Genomic DNA, 21,314 nt, shown 5'->3' with positions numbered 1-21,314 from the left:
GCTGGTCATAGTTTTTCATTGCTGTTATTTTTGTTTTCAATGAAAATTGCTATTTAATGATCTCTTGAGTTCGCTGTAGTTGTTAGGTTAACCCTATAATGTGTGTTGTGATGAATGTTTTTATCAGCAACACTTTGACTCGTGATTTACATTAACTAGACTTTAAGATGTAGCTGTATATGTTAGGGTTTAACATTCATATTTTTGTCACTACTGCAGATGTATCCCCAAATTTATTTATATAATAGAACTTATTATCACTGGATTTATTTTCCCACATGGAAATAGGGTTGTGGGACTAAATGAGCCATGGGAGGGTCTATCTTCCTATATAAGTCTCATCTGACTTATTTGACCCAAAGGCACTATCCAAATACTAACTACTTCTTACTCTCCAACTCCAGCCTTTGTTGTTGTTCCAGTGGCTCTTTAGATTTGACATTTGACAGTGGACTCTCCAGCCTAGCTCTTCTGTGGCTCTCTGACTTCCCAGTGAACAACCCAAATTTTTATGGTTTAGTATTTAATCAGGCTTCCCTGATAGCTCAGTTGATAGAGAATCCTCCTGCAATACAGAAGAGCCCAGTTCAATTCCTGGGTTGGGAAGATCCACTGGGAAAGGGATAAGCTACCCACTCCAGTACTCTTGGGCTTCCCTTGTGGCTCAGCTGGTAAAGAATCCACCTGCAATGTGGGAAACCTGGATTCAATCCCTCGGTTGGGAAGATCCCCTAGAGAAGGGAAAGGCTACCCACTCCAGTATTCTGGCCTGGAGAATTCCATGAACTGTATAGTCCATGGGGTCTCAAAGAGTAGAAACCGCCTGAGTGAATTTGTTCCCTGTGGGCTGAATATCAGTTTGAAGCCTGTGTTACTCAGGAAGTGTTGCTGGATAACTGACTGAAGCAAAGTGATCGATTTTAGTAGATGAGTCTTAAGGTCATGTGAGGAGATTTTTTTTTTTAATTGTGGTTGCTGTGTTGTTTGAGTGTGTGTGTTTAAAGATATCCATTGTATTAGCTCAGGCTACCAAAAGAAAATACTGTAGGCTTGGTGGATTCAACAATAGGGATTTATTTCGCATAGTTCTGGGAAATCCAAGACCAAAGTCCCAGCTGATTTGATTTCCCAGTGAGAACTCTCTTTCTGAATTTCTGACAGCCACCTTCTTGTCATGTTCTCACATAAAGAAGGCAGAAAGAGAACTTTGATCTCTTCTTCTTCTTCTTCTTCTTCTTCTTCTTCTTCTTCTTCTTCTTAAAAGGACCCTAATTCCATCATGGAGCCTCTACCCTTATCAGTTCAGTTCAGTCACTTAGTCATGTCCGACTCTTTGCAACCCCATGAATCGCAGCATGCCAACTCCTGTTCATCACCAACTCCCGGAGTTCACTCAAACTCATGTCCATCAAGTCGGTGATGCCATCCATCCGTCTCATCCTCTGTCATCCCCTTCTCCTCCTGCCCCCAATCCCTCCCAGCGTCAGGGTCTTTTCCAATGAATCAACTCTTTGCATGAGGTGGCCAATGTATTGGAGTTTCAGCTTCAGCATCATTCCTTCCAAAGAACACCCAGGACTGATCTCCTTTAGGATGGACTGGTTGGATCTTCTTGCAGTCCAAGGGACTCTCAAGAGTCTTCTCCAACACCACAGTTCAAAAGCATCAATTTTCAGCGCTCAGCTTTCTTCACAGTCCAACTCTCACAACCATACATGACCACGGGAAAAACCATAGCCTTGACTAGATGGACCTTTGTTGGCAGAGTAATGTCTCTGTTTTTTAATATGCTCCCTAGGTTGGTCATAACTTTTCTTCCAAGGAGTACGCATCTTTTAATTTCATGGCTGCAGTCACCATATGCAGTGATTTTGGAGCCCCCCAAAATAAAGTCTGACACTGTTTCCACTGTTTCCCCATCTATTTCCCATGAAGTGATGGGACCAGATGCCATGATCTTAGTTTTCTGAATGTTGAGCTTTAAGCCAACTTTTTCACTCTCCTCTTTAACCTCATCTAAACCTAACTGCCACCCAAAGGCCCCACCTCCAAATACCATTACAGTGGAGAGACACAACATATGAATTTTGGAGAGACAGAATTCAGTCCATTACATATGTGTTTATTCAAGACACTTATAAAATGTCTCAAAGCTCAGATTTACTAGTCAAGTAAGGAATCCCTGGTTTCAAATGAAATTGTTTCATGGCCTCTTCTTTGCCTTTCTGGGAAAGGAATCTTAACTTAATGACTTACCTTCTGACTATAAATTTATGATGGTTTTATCTTTTAGTTTCAAACATGCAAGAATATATGTGACTGTTAAGTAGGCAGAGTAAGTAGTTGCTTATATGTTGGGAGTGGAGATTTTCTGCTGGGGCATTACGCTTTAACAATTCTGCCAGCCATTGTACCTGATGCCCCATATTATCATGTGTGCTGAAGACAAGGATGGATGCATCAGAGGAACCTGCTAAAATATAAACATTTCCCAAAATAGATAACCAGAATCATGATCAGCCTCTAAAATAGGAGCCAAGAAGGAAGCTTTACTGAACAGAATGTTCTCATGTTTGCTGTATGCATTTCATAGCTGTAATGTTCTTCTGTCTTTGCTTAGATTTTTGCCTCCAACTCCCTAAGTGAAGTGTAAGTTGCTCAGTCGTGTCTGACTCCTTGCAACCCCATATACTGTACAGTCCGTGGAATTCTCCAGGCCAGAATACTGGAGTGGGTAGCCTTTCCCTTCTCCAGTGGATCTTCCTGACCCAGGAATCAAACCTGGGTCTCCTGCATTGCAGGAACATTGTTTACCAACTTAGCTATCAAGAAAGCCCAACTCCCTAAATTTCTCCTCAAATGGTAAGGCTTTCTAGGCTAGGCATCATCATGTAGCTGTGTCCTGGTAGAATCACCATTATGCCCTAGAATACTCATTAATGGCCATCAAGTGTACTGATACTAACTCACAAAGCAAAACATCATTTTATTAGTTTTCAAAAGTATACCTATTGATGGCTTAGCCCCAAGAATGCCTTCTGACTATTGTGGGCTAAGAACTTGAGTTGACTGGAGTAGGCTTGGCCAGAAGTCTGGCACTGTGCCTGTGGGGTATGTGTCTTATGTAATGGAAGGGAAGCTTGGGTCACTGGTAGAGTGAAAAGAAAGTGAAGTCACTCAGTCGTGTCCAACTCTTTGCAACCCCATGAACTGTAGCCTACCAGGCTCCTCAGTCCATGGGATTTTCCAGGCAAGAATACTGGAGTGGGTTGCCATTTCCTTCTCCAGGGGATCTTCCCATCCCAGGGATCGAACCCAGGTCTCCTGCATTGTAGGCAGATGCTTTAATATCTAGCTACTACTGGTGGAGTATTTAGCTTCAAATTACTAGAACTGAAAACAAACTAAGTTCATTGGAAAACCATGGTAAGAGCAGTTGAATTCAGGTAACAAGATCAAGACATTATACCAGAATGGAGAAATGATTTGCAAAATTAAAGAAATGGTACCTAGAGAGAAGTAGAATGGAAAAAGGAGTAAGAAGGACATAACCAGAAAGAAGAGCCCTGGGTGACTGATATGAAGTTCACCATTCATTGTTATTTGCTCTGGATCACATAGAATAGAGAGAATCTAATTCTGCCCCTGGCTCCTCATCTAGAACCAGCCAAGACAAGGTGGTGAAAATCTTCCCTAGGCTTCCTGATTTTCTTGTTCATCCTTTGTTACTTTGACAACTATAGGATCCAGCTCCTGTACCACAAGTCCAACTTCTCTTCAATCAACTGCTCAGACTTCCCACCAAATATTTTAGAGATAGCTCTAGGGATCTGGTGATAAATATGGCAAGAACACAGTGGGGTTCAGTTCAGTTCAGTTCAGTCGCTCAGTCGTGTCTGACTCTTTGCGACCCCATGAATCGCAGCACGCCAGGCCTCCATGTCCATCACCAACTCCCAGAGTTCACTCAGACTCACGTCCATCGAGTCAGTGATGCCATCCAGCCATCTCATCCTCGGTTGTCCCTTTCTCCTCCTGCCCCTAATTTCTCCCAACATCAAAGTCTTTTCCAATAGGTCAACTCTTGGCATGAGGTGGCCAAAGTACTGGAGTTTCAGCTTTAGCATCATTCCTTCCAAAGAAATCCCAGGGCTGATCTCCTTCAGAATGGACTGGTTGGATCTCCTTGCAGTCCAAAGGACTCTCAAGAGTCTTCTCCAACACCACAGTTCAAACGCATCAATTCTTAGGCACTCAGCCTTCTTCACAGTCCAACTTCCACATCCACACATGATCACAGGAAAAACCATAGCCTTGACTAGATGGACCTTAGTCAGCAAAGTAATGTCTCTGCTTTTGAATATGCTATCTAGGTTGGTCATAACTTTTCTTCCGAGGAGTAAGCATCTTTTAATTTCATGGGGTTAGAAACCTCAAAACTTCAATGGATCCAAGAAAGTCTTTGACTTTTGGTGTTGGGCAGATGTGTTGGGCTGAGGAATAGAGAAACTTCCATCCAAATGACACCCTACTCTGCCACTCCCATCCAGTGCCAGAGTCTGTCAGCCATATCATTGAGTACACTGACCCTACAGTAGTCTTTCATACGTTTGTCAATGCCATTCCTAAGCTATTTTGGAGCATTGTATACCTCTTTGGTGGCTCAGATGGTAAAGAATCTGCTTACAGTGCAGAAGACCTGAGTTTGATCTGGGTCAGGAAGATTCCCTGGAGAAGGGAACGGCAACCCACTCTAGTATGCATGCCTGGGAAATCCCATGGACAGAAGAGCCTGGCAGGCTACAGTCCATGGAGTCGCAAACAGTCAGACACACCTAAGCGACTAGCACTTTCATTCACTTTCACACCTCTTTGAGATATCAGCGTTTAGTAGTGAAACAAGAAAACAGAGTGACAGTGGGCATTATTATGAGAAAAGGTATGCTGTTTGGAAAAACTGTGTGAATTTTGCAGTGACAAGATTAGAGCAAGTCATAGTGTCTCCATGCTTGTGACATTTGAGAAATTCTAACCAAGCCTGTCTGACTGTTCCTGGCTGGTCAATGGCAACAGATGGGTGAATTCCAATGTAGAGGCCTCTGGAAAAGTTCTTTCTATGGTCTGCAAGACCATAAATATTAGTAAAATAGTGATCTGGAGGGAGACTGCCACCTCCCTGATGATGAGCAGAGCATAGTTTGAGCATCTAAGGAATGAAGATTACTGTTTTCATGAGGATAGTCACCACCACCAGAATTGTTTGTGGCACAAGGAGAGATCTGATATAAAGTCCATTGTGATGCCACCCCAAGGGCGCTTGGACTTCAGGAGAAATTAAGTAACTTTATTCTTATTTTGTTTTAGACTCAGGCAACTGAGCTTTGAAAAGTGCTAGGCTAGCTACACAGCTGCTGCAACTCCCAGGGTGTCACATTCAATGCCTTGGAGGGCCATGTGGCTTGCCAGGACACAGAATGAACCAGTAGTGGGAGCCTGTCATTTCGGGGCAAATAAGGTGTTCTTTCCATGATCTCAGTGGGTCACTTTGTGTATGTGGAGTCAGACTGCTAAGCAGAACCTCCTGCCTGCTGTTTGCATCTGATTTGTCCTTGGATTTCAGTAAAACTGAAATGTGTTTGGAACAGGGGATCTCTTAGAGTGGCTTCATCTCAGTTACCCCTGGTAATCAAATCTGAAGACAAAGTATCGGCCCAGTGATTCCAGCTGCATGACTTACAAGTAATTGGTAGCTCAGAGTTTTGGAAAAAGAAGCCTGCTGTGACTCACAACTGCTAAGCTTGCTGAATTTCTAAACTTGTCAGAAGGTGGAGTTATTGGATTGCATAGGGAGGTGTCATGTGGGCTTGTAGGCTTTGTCACTTTGTTGGTGACTGACCATAGCCAATTTGAATTTTCCTCCTTCTCTCCCAGCTACAGCCATATCACCCTAAATGCGCTCGATCTTGTCTGAATTTTCCTCCAAAAATAACCACAAGGTACATGGATGTTGTTGTCCTGGTCTTCTTTTGTGACAGGCTAGAAATAAACATGTCTGTTTCCATAGTATAATATCGGAGAAGACTGGGGAAGACTGCCTCTGGGACAGAAGTGAGCAGGCTTCTGAGTGAAAGCCATTATAGGATCAGAACCAGTTCTTCATATATCCTAATGAGCCAGAATTAACCATGAGATCAACTGATAGAAAGGCACTGGCTATTCACAGTGCTGCTTCTAGCCTGAACAGTCTTCAGCTGAGCAGAGCAGGTGAAGCTGTGATAACATCTGCTTTTCCTTTGTTACCATGGGCGACACTTGCATTTCCTGGCCACAGATAAGATGTGGTCCAGACTGAGCAATCTAACTTAGAGGGATGTGGTGGCATACCTTCTCCCCAGAGGTGCACCTACCATGCCAACGTCAGTCAGTGAGAGCTGCCCAGCACCATGCCCCTGCCTCATCTGGAAGTCAAGGGCCAGTCTGTCTGGCAGGAAGGCGTAGCCAGACATCTGACCAGACTCTGACCTGACTGCAGGTCAGGTGACCTTAGAAAGGCTTCCAGTCTCACTCAGCCAGCTCATCTTTTCAGGTTGTTCTGAGTTCTTCTTGGAACTGGGTGTTGATACAGAGCCTGTTCCATGACAGCTCTTGGAAGAGAGGTCAGGACTGAGCTGCCCATCACCTAACTGGACCTCTTTCCTTCCTCCTTGTTAGAGGCAAAAGAGCATAGCATCCATTTTTCCATCAATCTTTCCCATTTTTGACAAGAACCTGCCTCTCAAACAGGTCCCACACAGTAGTCAAGCCCTATAGGGTTGCCAGTTTACATAAGCTGAATTTCCCATCTGGCAGAATACCCAACCACCCTTTCTTCTTCTGAGAACCGGGGGTGGTTATAATGAACTTTAAAGTCTGAATTACAAACATAAGCAGTTCCTCCAGATTCCCTCAGGGTTTGGGGGTGGTTGGAGGAGAAAGTCTGGGAAAGCAAGGCAAAGGACAGAGGCTCAAAAAAGCTACGAGCTTGTACCTTAGTACTTCCCTGTGGAATTTGGTGTCTTCCTGAGTGCTAAACCCTCCAAGCATAGTAACCGGAATGCAGCTCCTAGACTTTCCATGCTGCCATAATAATAGATGTGCTTCCGTGATATTTGATTCCCTCTGGTAGGAGACAGGACAGACCTGAACAGAAGGTCAGCCATGAGACCTAGCTCCAGGGCTCATGGAATTCTCAGAGCTGGAACAAAGGTGGTCAAGATAATTTACCTGAAGTAGTCAGAAACAGGAAGAGACAAAGGTGGGACCAAGCCAAGTCCTTTGAGCAGGCCAGTGATCAAAGCTGAGATTGGGTAAGAACCAGACTAGAGAATGGAGATGAAGCCAGCAGATTGGTAGCTAGGCAGGCCAGGGCTCAGATGAAAGGCTTGGAAGTTAATTGCCACAAACAGAACTAGAATATCTGCCAGTGATGTGGAATACCCTGGGTCAATGTAATCTGTGAGACCCAAGACAAATATCCAGTTAGGAAAATGAAACTAACCGGATCATTATAGCTTGGCATAGAACAGACCTTACCTCTTCATTCAGTCAGGCTGCTCCTTACCCCCCTCAGCACCCGTAAAAATCTCTGGCAGAACTTCTTACAAAGTCCCATTTTATAAATTCTTTATAATTTAGTACATTTTAACTGAGATGCTTCCTGCTGCCAAGAAAAAGGATGCCTTTGTTTAATGGAGAAGCTCTTTGAAAAGCATACTACAAGCTGTTACTTCTAGACCTGCTTCCAGGGTTAGCTAGTTTCATACATTGTGGATTCTTATTAACTTCCATCTGTGAGGGTGATTCTTGCTGATCTTATCCTAGATTTTAGGTTGGCTTGTGTCTATTTTATTTGGAGAACTAAGTCATCCTTGTACTTAATCAAAATTAATAAGAGGCAATGTCCATGTATTCACTCATTTATTTGGTTCACATATATTGAGCCTATATTTGATTGATTCACTCATTCATTCAATAAATATTGAATGCCTATTAGGTTCCAGCATGGTTCTGGGAATTGAGAGTGAAAAAAAGAGCCTTCAGAAACAAAGTCTCTTTAGCTCATTGCCATTGTTCTTAAACTAGTCATCTTTATTCCGGCCTAATTTCCCTCTTTTTTCAGTTTTCCTTTTCCCTCATCATGTTCTTAATCCAACCTGACACATCTCCCTTTACTTACCCTTTATCTTTAGTCTTATTAGGAATTTCACGACTGTATTTTTAAGGTGATGCTGTAAAATATGTTCTACCGAATACTCAATCTGTCCATCTCCACTGGTCCTCTGCCTGACCTAAGCCTTCAGTTCTCTTCGTGGTCAACATTCTATCCCATTGTGTCTGACCACATTCTACAACTAACCAGTGAGGGAAGAGGGCTTTATTCTGACCCCTTTGTGAGGACGCATGCCTTTCTGATTACAGTGCACTTCTTGTTGGGCAAAAATGTGGCTGCTGTCTCCCTTAAGGGTATTACCATGTGTGCTTCCAGCAGCAACAAGAGAACTTCTACTAACAGTTAAGCATTCAAAGTCAGTGGTCACACAAGCCTTTCACTCAACCTTTTTAACAACCCTGTGAAATAGATATCATTATCATACAAAGGTGAAGGAATTGACAAGAGTATAAAGCACTGAGTCAGTCATGTTTGACTATTTATAACCACATGGACTATAACCCATGAGGCTTCTCTGTCCATGGAGTTTCCCAAGCAAGAATACTGGAGTGGGTTGCCATGCCTCCTCCAGGGGATTTTCCCGAACCAAGGATTGAACCACATCTCTTTCATCTCTTGCATTAGCAAGTGGATTCTTTACCACTGCACCCCCTAGGAAGTCCTCATAAGTTATTAATAAGTGCTTTAATATCTCTGGTTAGGCAACAAACCTGTATGTCTTTCCTTTTTAAGTACATATTTTTATCTGTACAGTTCTGTTTATGCTTCAACTTTAGAACCATCTGTGATATCTTGAAGGAAAAATAAATAAATAGCACTAACACTTTTGTTTCATTACATTAAATCAGATTACTTTGGAGAAGAATTAAGTGGCTTATAATTTTAGACTTTTTTGAACTTCCCTTTATTCAAGTCATTTTTCTTACACTCGTCAGTAGAAATGCAAGACTATGCTTAGGTTATATTTTTCTCATCAATTCCAATGATTTTTGTCAAAGTTTCTGAATGCAATTTAAAAAGTTGACTTATGCTAAGTAAGCAGAAAAAATATCCAAAATATGTTAGGTAGTTCAGTGACTCAGTAGGTTCAATTCGAGAACCATGCTCAAGGTTAAACTTCCAAGGAAAATTACCAGAACCATCACAGCCAGATCTGATGAGAAGACTGTCACCAGCACCGAGCACTGGAAATTCAGGTTGCAGCAGCTACCTCTGCATCAGGAACTCAACTGCTAATTCTAGGAGCACTACTACTTTTTCTATTCTTTTTTAAAATTTGCTTGATTTACAATATTGATTTACAATTGTTGGTTTACAGTGGTGTATTAACTTCTGCTGTCCAGCAAAATGATTCAGTTATAAATATATGTGCATTCCTTTTCATATTCTTTTCCATTATGCTTTATCACAGGCTATTGATTAGAGTTTCCTGTGCTATACAACAGGACCTTATTAGTTATCCATCCTGTATATACTAGTTTACATCTGCTAAATCTTCTACCCCTAAACTGCCAATCCTCCCCCTTCCCTCTCTTGCCTCCCCTCAAGTCTGTTCTCTGTGTCTGTGAATCTGCTTTGTAGATATGTTAAATTTTCTACTTCTTTCTTTATCTTATTTGCATTGGCTAGAACTTCCAGAATTGTAAAGTAAAATAAAGTAAAAAAAGAAAAAAAAAGAAAAATGTGTTGTTCACTTTGGCTCACCATTACATATTGGTAAGATATGTAAAAAATGTTAGGCCAATCATACTCAATTTGTAGCATGCTAAGAAATTTGTTTAATTTTTTTTCTCATCAGAAATGTAATTTTAAATTGATCAGATGCTTCTTGGTCAAAATGATCGTATGCTTGTATTTTAACCTATTAATGTGATATATGATAGGTTTTCTCGTTTTTAACCTTCCTTATATTCATGAAGGGACTCGTATTCAGTCATGTAATATAAAGGTTTTGAGCACATGTTCTGCAGTCTGTCTGCCTGAGTCCTTACTAAGCTCTGCCATTACCATTTATTGTGACTATGAACTTCCCAGGTGGCACTATAGGTAAAGAACATGCCTGCTAATGCAGGAGACATGAGACTCAGGTTTGATCCCTGAGTCAGGAAAATCCCCTGAAGAAGGGAATGGCAACCCACTGCAGTACTCTTGCCTAGAAAAATCTCATGGAAAGGATCCTGGTGGGCTACAGTCCATGGGATCACAGAGTCAGACATGACTGAGTATACGAGCAGACACACACACAGACAAATATGACTTAGTTTCTATAATTCTCAGGGTTTTCTTCTGCAAAATTGGCAAGATAATTATACTTATGTGGAAAAAGCAAGAGAGTTCCAGAAAAACATCTATTTCTGCTTTATTGACTATGCCAAAGTCTTTGACTGTGTGGATCACAATAAACTGTGGAAGATTCTGAGAGAGATGGGAATACCAGACCATCTGACCTGCCTCTTGAGAAATCTGTATGCAGGTCAGGAAGCAACAGTTAGAACTGGACATGGAACAACAGACTGGTTCCAAATAGGAAAAGGAGAATGTCAAGGCTGTATATTGTCATCCTGCTTATTTAATTTATATGCAGAGTACATCATGAGAAATGCTGGACTGGAAGAAACACAAGCTGGAATCAAGATTGCTGGGAGAAATATCAATCATCTCAGATATGCAGATGACACCACCCTTATGGCAGAAAGTGAAGAGGAACTAAAAAGCCTCTTGATGAAAGTAAAAGAGGAGAATGAAAAAGTTGGCTTAAAGTTCAACATTCAGAAAATGAAGCTCATGGCATCTGGTCCCATCACTTCATGGGAAATAGATGGGGAAACAGTGGAAATAGTGTCAGACTTTATTTTTTTGGGCTCCAAAATCACTGCAGATGGTGACTGCAGCCATGAAATTAAAAGACACTTACTCCTTGGAAGAAAAGTTATGACCAACCTAGATAGCATATTCAAAAGCAGAGACATTACTCTGCCGACTAAGGTCCGTCTAGGCTATGGTTTTTCCAGTAGTCATGTATGGGTGTGAGAGTTGGACTGTGAAGAAGGCTGAGTGCCGAAGAATTGATGCTTTTGAACTGTGGTGTTGGAGAAGACTCTTGAGAGTCCCTTGGACTGCAAGGAGATCCAACCAGTCCATTCTGAAGGAGATCAGCCCTGGGATTTCTTTGGAAGGAATGATGCTAAAGCTGAAACTCCAGTACTTTGGCCACCTCATGTGAAGAGTTGACCTATTGGAAAAGACTTTGATGTTGGGAGGGATTGGGGGCAGGAAGAGAACGGGACGACAGAGGATGAGATGGCTGGATGGCATCACTGACTCGATGGATGTGAGTCTGAGTGAACTCCAGGAGTTGGTGATGGACAGGGAGGCCTGGCATGCTGCGATTCATAGGGTCGCAAAGAGTTGGACACGACTGAGCAACTGAACTGAACTGAAGAGTTGTATGAGAATCATTAGAAATAATTCATGAAAACAGCAGTATATGGGATATACTGAATGTGTAGTAAATGTCAATTAATATAATTGTTTTGTCTTAATATAGGCTGATTGTTGTCAGTATTTTATGCATGATTCTTGCGGTATATTTCCAAATGAGATTGGTTTGTTATTTTCTTTTTTGGATGCTGTTTTTGTCAATGATCTTTGACACCTTTTTAGTATCAGTGTTACATTAGTCTCGCCAAGCAAACTGGAAAGCTATCTTCTTCCATATTTCAGAAGACTTTAAATAACATTTAAATTTCTGTTTGAGAAATGAAAAATTTTCTTTTCTTTTTCTGTTAGTAGTATCATCAAGTTTCCCAGACACAGTTCTTCAATAATGTTTTTCTTTCTTTCATGCCTTTCATATTTACAAATATTCCTTTAAATTAATTTTAATTATTTGTACTTTCTTAAAATATCATTTTACCATTTGTTAATAAATTCAAATTTGTCATAGTAGAGTTGTATATAATATTTTCTTACGGATTTTTAAGTCTCCTTAAAATCTGTTGTTACTGCCTTTCCTACGTTAAAAAAATTGATACTTGCTATACTTCACCCTTGTGCATAACTGGTTGCAATTTCATTATGATCAATATGAATAAGTTCTAGAATTATATCAATAAAAATATCTTAATACTATTGCTCTCTAATTTATCAATCTCCATTATCATGAGTTTCTTCCTCCATGTTCTTTTCTGGTTATATAAAAAAAATTTTTTTTCCTATTTTCAACCTTAGTTCACTTTCCTTCTTTTTATTTTAGATCAAAGCATTTTAAGCTAAATGACTATGAGTTTTCCTCTAACTACAGCTTGATTTCATCTCATATTTTAAAATAAATCTGTCATTTTAATATTTTTCTCAGTCTGTCATTTACAAATGTTTACAGTTTTAATTTTTCATTAGGAATCATTCAGAAAGCCAATCTTTACTTATTAAAAATAAAATTTATTTCTAGTTTTAGTGCACAGAAGTCAGAGAATGTGAACTGTATAGCTGTTGTTTTGCCTTTGTTTTACTTTTCCTCTAATTGTTTGATCATTTAAGCCAGAAACTTAAAGAAACTGGAAGATGAATTTAGGAAACTTAGAGGACAACATATTGGTCATGAAAATTCTCTTTTATCTGTCTTCAAAATATTTAAAAATAGTTTAGTATTTGCATACAGTAGCCAAATAACTCTTACTGTCTTTTATCTATCTACTGATAGCATCAATTTAAGTGTGTTAATACTCAACTTGCATTACAATTTGTCTCAACTCAATATGTCTACTTTCATAAAGTGTTAAGTATTTTAGAATTTATTTTTTATTTCTATATGGGAAGCTTATTTTTCACTAATATGAAAGTATTATGTTATTATTCATCTATGTAATATAACTATTTAAAGTACTGATTCACTTTTGTTTGTTATCATTTGTATTTATTTTCAATTTCCTACATGCTTAAATTCCACTTTTAAGAATATTTGTTTTGTTTTATTATTATTTTTACAGAACATGGTTGGAGAATGGGCCTTACCAGAAGAAATGGTTGAAAACTTACCACCCTCCAACAATTGCATATTGGGCCATGTGATTCACAGACTAATTGAAAGTTCTCTTCCTCCTCAAGTTGAATCTACAGTACCTGAGTTACCTTCATTTGCTATAAAAGGATGCTTGTTGGGGAAAACCTTTAGTGGAAAAACTACTGCTCTAAAGGCTCTAGAGAAAAGTAAAATTTATTTTCTCTTTTTTTCCTTTATTGATTTCTATTTACAGTGAATATAGCTGCAAATGGCTCTGTCTGTAGAAAACATACATGAAAATCTGCTAATACATTTGGAAGTTCTAGCATTAAGAATATTGTAATAAAGTGATCACATAACTTATTGTCCAAAGCAGACACTTTTAAGAATATAGAGTCATGAATCAGAACTGTCCCAAGGAAACCTGGATCTATGAGCTTGCTATATAATGATGATGTATAGTATAAAGGGAAATAATATCTTAAACCTTTCATCATATAGTTTACTTACTTTTCCAATAGATGAAACAGGAAAATAACAACTTGTCACATATAGAAAAGATAAAGACTTAAAATTGTAACTGTTTTCATCCTTCACATCAATTGAGTTCTTTCCCTTTCATGAACTTTTGGCTTTTTCTCTAGAAGTTCTTTCAATTCTAAGTGAAATCACAGATTTCCATCTATTTAATAATTTTTCTTTAATAATACTTACCTATTACTGTTGTTAATAAGTGAGTATTATCAAAGAAAAGCTAATTAAATAGAATATGCCAACAAATTTGGAAAACTCAGCAATGGGCACGGGACTTGAAAAGGTCAATTTTCATTCCAATCCCAAAGAAAGGCAGTGCCAAAGAATGTTCAAACTACCTCACAATTGCACTTATTTCACATGCTAGCAAAGCAATGCTCAAAATTTTCCAAGCTAGGCTTCAACAGTACGTGAACCAAGAACTTCCAAATATTCAAGCTAGATTTAGAAAAGGCAGATGAACCAGAGATCAAATTGGCAATATCTGTTGGATCATAGAAAAAGCAAGAGAATTCCAGAAAAACCTTTACTTCTGCTTCACTGACTATTCTAAAGCATTTGACTGTGTGGATCACAACAAACTGTGGAAAAATCTTCGAGAGATGGGAATACCAGACCACCTTACCTCCTTCCAGAGAACTCTGCATGCAGGTCCAGAAACAACAGTTAGAATCAGACATGGAACAATGAACTGGTTCCAAATTGGGAAAAGAGTATGTCAAGGCAGTATATTGTCACCCTGCTTATTTAACTTATATGCAGAGTACATCATGCGAAATGCTGGCTGGATGAAGCACAAGCTGGAATCAAGATTGCTGGGAGAAATATCAATAACCTCAGATATGCAGATGACACCACCCTTATGGTAGAAAGCAAAGAGGAGCTAAAGAGCCTCTTGATGAAAGTGAAAGAGGAGAGTGAAAAACAGAGCTTAAAGCTCAACACTCAAAAAACTAAGATTATGGCATCTGGTCCCATCACTTCATGGCAAATAGATGGAGAAACAATGGAAACAGTGACAGACTTTATTTTCTTGGGCTCCAAAATCACTGCAGATGGTGACTGCAGCCTTAAAATTTAAAGACACTTGCTCCTTGAAAGAAAAGTTATAACAAACCTAAACAGCATATTTAAAAAGCAGAGATATCACTTTGCTGACAGAAGACTGTATAGTCAATGCTATGGTTTTTCCAGTACTCATGTATGGATATGAGAGGTGGACTATAAAGAAAACTGAGCACAGAAGAACTGATGCTTTTGAACTGTGGTGTTGGAAGAGACTCTTGAGAGTCCCTTGGACTGCAGGGAGATCAAACCAGTCAATCCTAATAGAAATCAGTTCTGGATATTCATTGGGAGGACTGATGCTGAAGCTGAAGGTCCAATAGTTTGGCCACCTGATGCAAAGAGCTGACTCCTTGGAAAAGACCCTGATGCTGGGAAATATTAAAGGCAGGAGAAGAAGAGAAAGACAGAGGATGAGATGGTTGGATGGCATCATCGACTCAATGGACATGTCTGAGCAAGCTCAGAGCAAGCTCAGAGTCTGAGCAAGCTCCAGTCGACAGTGAAGGACAGGGAAGCCTGGCGTGCTGCATGCATGGGGTTGCAAAGAGTCGGACATGACTGGGCAGCTGAAAAACGATTATTGTTTTACTAGAAAATTCAAAAATTTTACTAAGATCAGTCTGTATTAAGACTGGTAGGTCATTATTGAGATGTTAAATAGACCTGTTTAAAGCCTGACAAAATTCAATGAGATACCACTCCATACCCAATAAGATGAGTATAATTTTTTAGGAAATGGAAAATATGTGTTGGTGAGGATATAGAGAAGTTGGAACTCTCATACATTGCTTTTGAACATTAAAATGCTGTAACCACTGTGGAAAATAGTTGGTGATTCCTTGATTAGTTAAATAATTGCTATATGACCACAGTGATCCCACCACTGGTATATACTCTAAAGAGCAGAAAACAGGTGGTCCAAAAAAAAAAAAAATCCCTTGTACAGGAATATTCATAGCAGCATTATTAATGATAGAGAAAAGGTGGAAACAACCCAAATGTTCATCACCAATGAATCATTAACAAAATGTGGCATATCCATACTATGGAATACTACTCAGTCATAAAAGGAGTGAAGTACTCTTATGTGCTACAACATAGATGGACTTTGAAAACATCATAGTAAGTGAAAGAAGTCAGATACAAAAGACCACATATTGTTTGATTCCTTGGATATAGAACGTCTAGAATAGGCAAATCTCCAGACAGAAAGCAGTTTGTTCTTGGGGGCAAGGGTAGGGAGATAGGAAGTGACTGCTTAATTGATGCACGGTTTCCTTTGGGGTGATCAAAATTTCTGGAAAAAAGATATCAGTAATGATTGAACAACATTGTAAATGACCGTAATATTGAATTGTATCTTTTAGAATGGTTAAAATGGGTCATTTTACATCGTGTGAATTTTTGTTGTTGTGTAGTTGCCAAGTTGGGTCCAACTTTTTTGCGATCCCATGGACTGTAGCCTGCCAGTTTTCTCTGTCCATAGGATTTTCCAGGCAAGATTACTGGAGTGGGTTGCCATTTCCTTCTCCAGGGGATCTCCCCGACTCAGGAATCGAACCCACACCTCCTGAGTCTGCTGCGTCGGCAGGCAGACTCTTTTACCACTGAGCCACCAGAGAAGCCCCGTATGAATTTTACCACAGTATTTAGAAAAAGAAATCTTGACCCAAAAAGCATTTCTAGGAGACCCTAAACAGAATCTTCTAAGTTTGAAGCCAGCACTGAAGAACAATGATTCAATTTCCTAAATGAAAAGCTATTCATAAAATAATCTTTTGTATTTTAGGCTTTCCTATTCAGGTACTTTCTATTGACACTCTTGTTCAAGAAGCTATCCAAGCATTTCATGACAATGAAAGTACCAGCGGGGCCCATGGACTTCAGAAAGCACCTGAAGAAAAGGTTTTACCAGTTAGGCAAAAGAGTGGTAAAGAAAACCAGGCAAGTGTGGCTTTAGTTTTCTTCTCTGCACTTCATACATTAGAGATTTCCAACTGGCTGGCATCTAAGAGATCCTCTAGACCAGAGATTGGCAGAGTTTTCTGTAAAAGTTCAGACGGTAAATATTTTAAGTTTTATGGGCCCAGAGGCAACATCAAGGATATATTACATGGGTACTTACATAACAAGAGAGAAAATTTCAACCCCCATCCCTACTGCCCTAATACATACAAACACACACATATTATTACCTAGGTGGGCCATCCAGTATGGTGGGCTAGACTTGAGCTCAGGCATTCTCCTGAAGAAAGAGCCACTGGTTGGTAAGGGGGTTCATTCAGTCGCTAAGTCATGTCCAACTCTTTGCAACCCTGTGGACTACAACATGCCAGGTTCCTCTGTCCTCTGCTATTTCCTAGAGTTTGCTCAAATTCATGTCCATTTGTAAGGTAAGGGGGTGGAAGGCTCAACTGTAAGGGTTCGGAGAGGGGTGAGATGTTGGCGTTTTGGGAAAGTTCACGAAGTGATCAGCTCTCAGAGTAGAATTCCACTACGGAAAGCTTGGCAGTGACCAGCAGCAAGTCCCCATCTTCTAGATGCAGCCCAGTGCCAGTCCTGGGCAGCAGCCAAGGAAGGTGTTGGAGAGGAGCAGACAGATGGCAAGGGGGATGCTTTGCAGTGCTATCCCCTGGAGAGATGCTTATGGACTGTGTATAAACAACCAGCCTATTTTGCCCCAGGGATCGTAGTTTGCAGACCTCTGATTAGACTAATATATCTCAGTTTTGGGGGTGGCTGGTAGGGGAAGATCTCTTATGGTTTACTTGCATTACTGTTTCCATCAGTGTTGCGTCTTGCTTATTACGTAAAGATTCTGGGGCAGGAACTTGGAGAGTATGGCCCCACGTTGAGAATTAGGATGTGATCTTGTTATTGTTCATTCGCTAAGTCATGTCTGACTCTTTGTGACCCCATGGACTGCAGCATGCCAGGCTTCCCTGTCCTTAACCATCTCCCAGCGTTTGCTCAAACTCAAATCCATTGAGTTGATGATGCCATCCAACCATCTCATCCTCTGTTGTCCCCTTCTCCTGCCTTCAATCTTTCCCAGTATCAGGGTCTTTTCCAATGAGTTGGCTCTTTGCCATCAGGTGGCCAAACTATCAGAGCTTCAGTTTCAGCATCAGTCCTTTCAGTGAATATTCAGACTTGATTTCCTTTAGGATTAACTGGTTTGAACTCCTTGCTGTCCAAGGGAGTCTCAAGAGTCTTCTCCAGTGCCAGATATAGTCTAATCTGCTCTTTTAAAGGGAAACAGTAGCAGTTCTAAACATGAATTGATTCGTTTGGCATCAGAGGCTTGTTGATGATTAGGCTTTGAGGAATCCCAGATTCTAAATCCACTATTCTTTTCCCTACCTTATGCTGTCTCTGAATAAATTAACAGAGACTCTAATCCAGGTCATTTGCATGAGCTGCAAGGAAAATGCCATTTAACCATGATTCTGAAAATAACTGGGAGGGTTTTTCTTCATTGTAGGCTGCCTCTTCTTCTGTGTTGTGGTACTCTATATTCTAACTGATGAGGTAATAGATAATGTACATATTTTTTCTTTATTTCCATTATGGCTATGACTGACCCCTCTAGGTCTGATCTTTCTAAGGTGGTTTTCCACAAACTCTACCTCTTTCTCAGCTCCCATTATCCTTTCCAAATGGCAGTTGTATATTTTACATAGAAACTGAAGACCAGCTGAAAGACAGATTATACCACGGGTTACTATGTGTTTCTCTAAGTACAATTATCATCAAATTGTGTTCATTTCTAGAACTCATTCAGTTCTTCCTAATATCATTAATGTTTTAGATTAATGAGTTTATGGTTGTAAACCTTACTTATAGAAGTAAAATCAAGAATGTTATTAAAATCTGACAATATTAAAATCTCTCCGTGTGTGCCGGCATGTACTTCCTCCCCAAAGGACGTGCAAGATGAAGCACTACCAGAAAGAGAAGATAAAACCAGACTTGGTAAGTAAGATAGCAAAATAAATCATCCATCATTTACATAAGTGAGACTAATAGTAGGAGCACATGGATGTGAGCACAAACAAACTTTCAGGACAAGAGAGGAGAGATGGGGAGGGTTACACAGTTGTCTAAGTGGTCACAAGACAGAGAGAACAAGATCAACACAGCTGTCCCTAACCACTGTCTGCCACTGGCAATCAGAGATGACAATTTCAAAGGAATCTTTTCACATCCCTTCAAGTAGTTGCTCAGTTTTGTTGTAGTTTTGAAAACAGCCAGGCTAAATCATCATCACTCTTCCTGGCTTTGCAGGGAGACAGCAGTTACTGTTTCTTCTCACCTATGCAGGTGGGCGTGTACCACTGTGCTGTCTGCACGCAGCTGCTTTTGTTCACTGTGGTGAGGGAGGCTGTGGCTCTGTCTCATCCACCCACCTCAACAGTGGTTCCTCAGATATTATAATTAACGCTTATTCTCAGCCTTGTGCAAAGCAAATAGAACCAAGCTTTTCAAACCCAACGAAACATTATCTTCCTTGGGATCTGGGCTTCAGTCCTACAGATCCTTGGTAAAACCATTGAAGAAAAACAATTTTAAATCTTGACTATGTTTTCTATTTGTGCTAGTTAAGGCTTTACCATATTTAATCATTGCATAAAGTTTGGTTCCTCCTGTCCCATCACCACTGGAGAAGGAAATGGCAACCCACTCCAGTATTCTTGTCTGGAGAATCCCATGGACAAAGGAGCCTGGTTGTCTACAGTCCAGGGGGTCGCAAAGAGTAGGACACGACTGAGTGACTAAGCACAGTACCATCACCTTAATGTCCATCAACCTTGGACAACATGCATGTTTATGAGCAGGCAGTTCTGCCAGAGAGGCCAAGTTTCCTGTCTTTTAAAAAAAATATAAGCTGTCCCTTGTTTCAGTTATTTGTTTCTTACATGATAATTCTAATTGATTTTTAAACTATCGTTAAGTATTTTATGGCATTCTATTATGAAAGTCCAGTAACTTATAAAAAGACTTTGAAAACTAATTTTTTACATACAATTGGACTAAACTCTCTGACTTCTAGAACTTTCCACCTTCAGACATGTTTATTACCTATAATTTGATAGCCCAGGAAAGAAATGTGAACGTGAAAATCACTTAGTCGTGTCCAGCTCTTTGCGACCTCATGGACTGTAGCCTGCCAGGCTCCTCTGTCTGTGGGATTCTCCAGGGAAGAATACAGGAAAAGTGAAGATACAGTTAACTAGTTATATTTTTGGCTTGTTTTCCAAGAAGAGAAACTGTACTAAAGTATTTCTAATGACATTGTTATGAGTGAGCCACACTGGAGGAAAACAAGTAGAAAACATGGAGCCACACAGTGGCCAGGATTTAATGCTGTGAAATGAAGGTAGATGCCACGCTGGGCTGCTGCTTTCACTTCCTTCCTCGGCGTATCTCAGACACAGCTGAGTCCAATAACCCGCAGGTCCAAAACCACAGATGGTCAAATACTAACATGGCTGTTAGTTGTCAGTACCGGAGTACGTTCTCATCACTTTTTCCATTCCTAGATACCGATGCTAGAAAAGCAGCAAAAGCTGAAGAAGTCGTAGCGAGTGATAGTTTCTCTGAAGTAAGTACTATAATCTAATTTTGGCTACTAGCATATTGAAATGTGCTGTGATTCATAGCCTTTCTGTAGCATTTTCATCTTCATATGAAATAGCAATGTGCTCCTCTTTGGCTTAAACCTGATGATGAAATACTAAACCTGAATTTATTTGATATTTTTTATATCTTTATATAGTTTGTATCTGAAGCAGTGGAAATTGCTTTCAGTTGTGCCAGTAAGAAAGTAAACACATGCTTTTAAAAATTTTAGACTTATACCAAATTTATATTGATGTGTTTCTCTTTACCACTTAATTTATTATTTTTATTTCTTTCACAATCTCTTTATCTTTAAATTTTTTCCAGGATTTACCCTTGGACTTATTGGTGACTATGCAGAATTTTTCATTAATCCCTGAAAAAATGTTTACAACAATTTGCCAACTATTGCTTTTAATGAAAACTAATATTTCCATATATAGGATTGCTTTACTGTATATGGAAATATAATGGTCAAATAGAATGGTCACATTAATCAAGTGGGATTTTATTAAATATAATTAAAGTAAATAAATAAAAGTATATCTTTTAATTTATTGTTTTTTCCCCCAAGGAAATCAATTTTATAATATTTTAGATTTCAAAACTGCTTTAAGATAGAAAAAGTTTTGGAAGAATATACACCAAGCTATAAACATGATGACATATAGGGAGAAAAATGAGTTTGGAGAAAATTATCAAAAGGGGCTTATAACTTTTTCTCTGTATTTTTTAAATATAAATTAGCATAAAGGCTAAATATACTTTTATATTTACATTTATTGAGTTAAAAATCTCCTGCATTCCGTATTCAATTCAGTTCTAAGGGCATACTTTGTTCCATGTATTGTTGTAATCTGAGGGGGGAGTGTATATCAG

At 39.6% G+C, this 21,314-nt stretch overlaps 1 protein-coding gene across 1 annotated transcript in view; it reads left to right on the top strand.

Moving 5' to 3' along the window:
* Positions 1-21,314, top strand: part of SPEF2 (sperm flagellar 2) — a 199,850-nt gene that overhangs the window by 53,576 nt on the left and 124,960 nt on the right. Inside the window, exons 10-14 of the mRNA XM_018065771.1 lie at positions 13,198-13,417; positions 16,603-16,761; positions 17,273-17,296; positions 18,756-18,788; positions 20,357-20,418. Of these exons, the coding sequence (XP_017921260.1) occupies positions 13,198-13,417; positions 16,603-16,761; positions 17,273-17,296; positions 18,756-18,788; positions 20,357-20,418 (498 nt within the window). The remainder of the gene's footprint in view (positions 1-13,197; positions 13,418-16,602; positions 16,762-17,272; positions 17,297-18,755; positions 18,789-20,356; positions 20,419-21,314) is intronic.

This window comes from Capra hircus, chromosome 20 (assembly GCF_001704415.2).
Source record: "Capra hircus breed San Clemente chromosome 20, ASM170441v1, whole genome shotgun sequence".
NCBI lineage: Eukaryota > Metazoa > Chordata > Mammalia > Artiodactyla > Bovidae > Capra > Capra hircus.
Note: the sequence above shows the minus strand (reverse complement) of the source record. Positions and strands in the feature narration are given on the sequence as shown.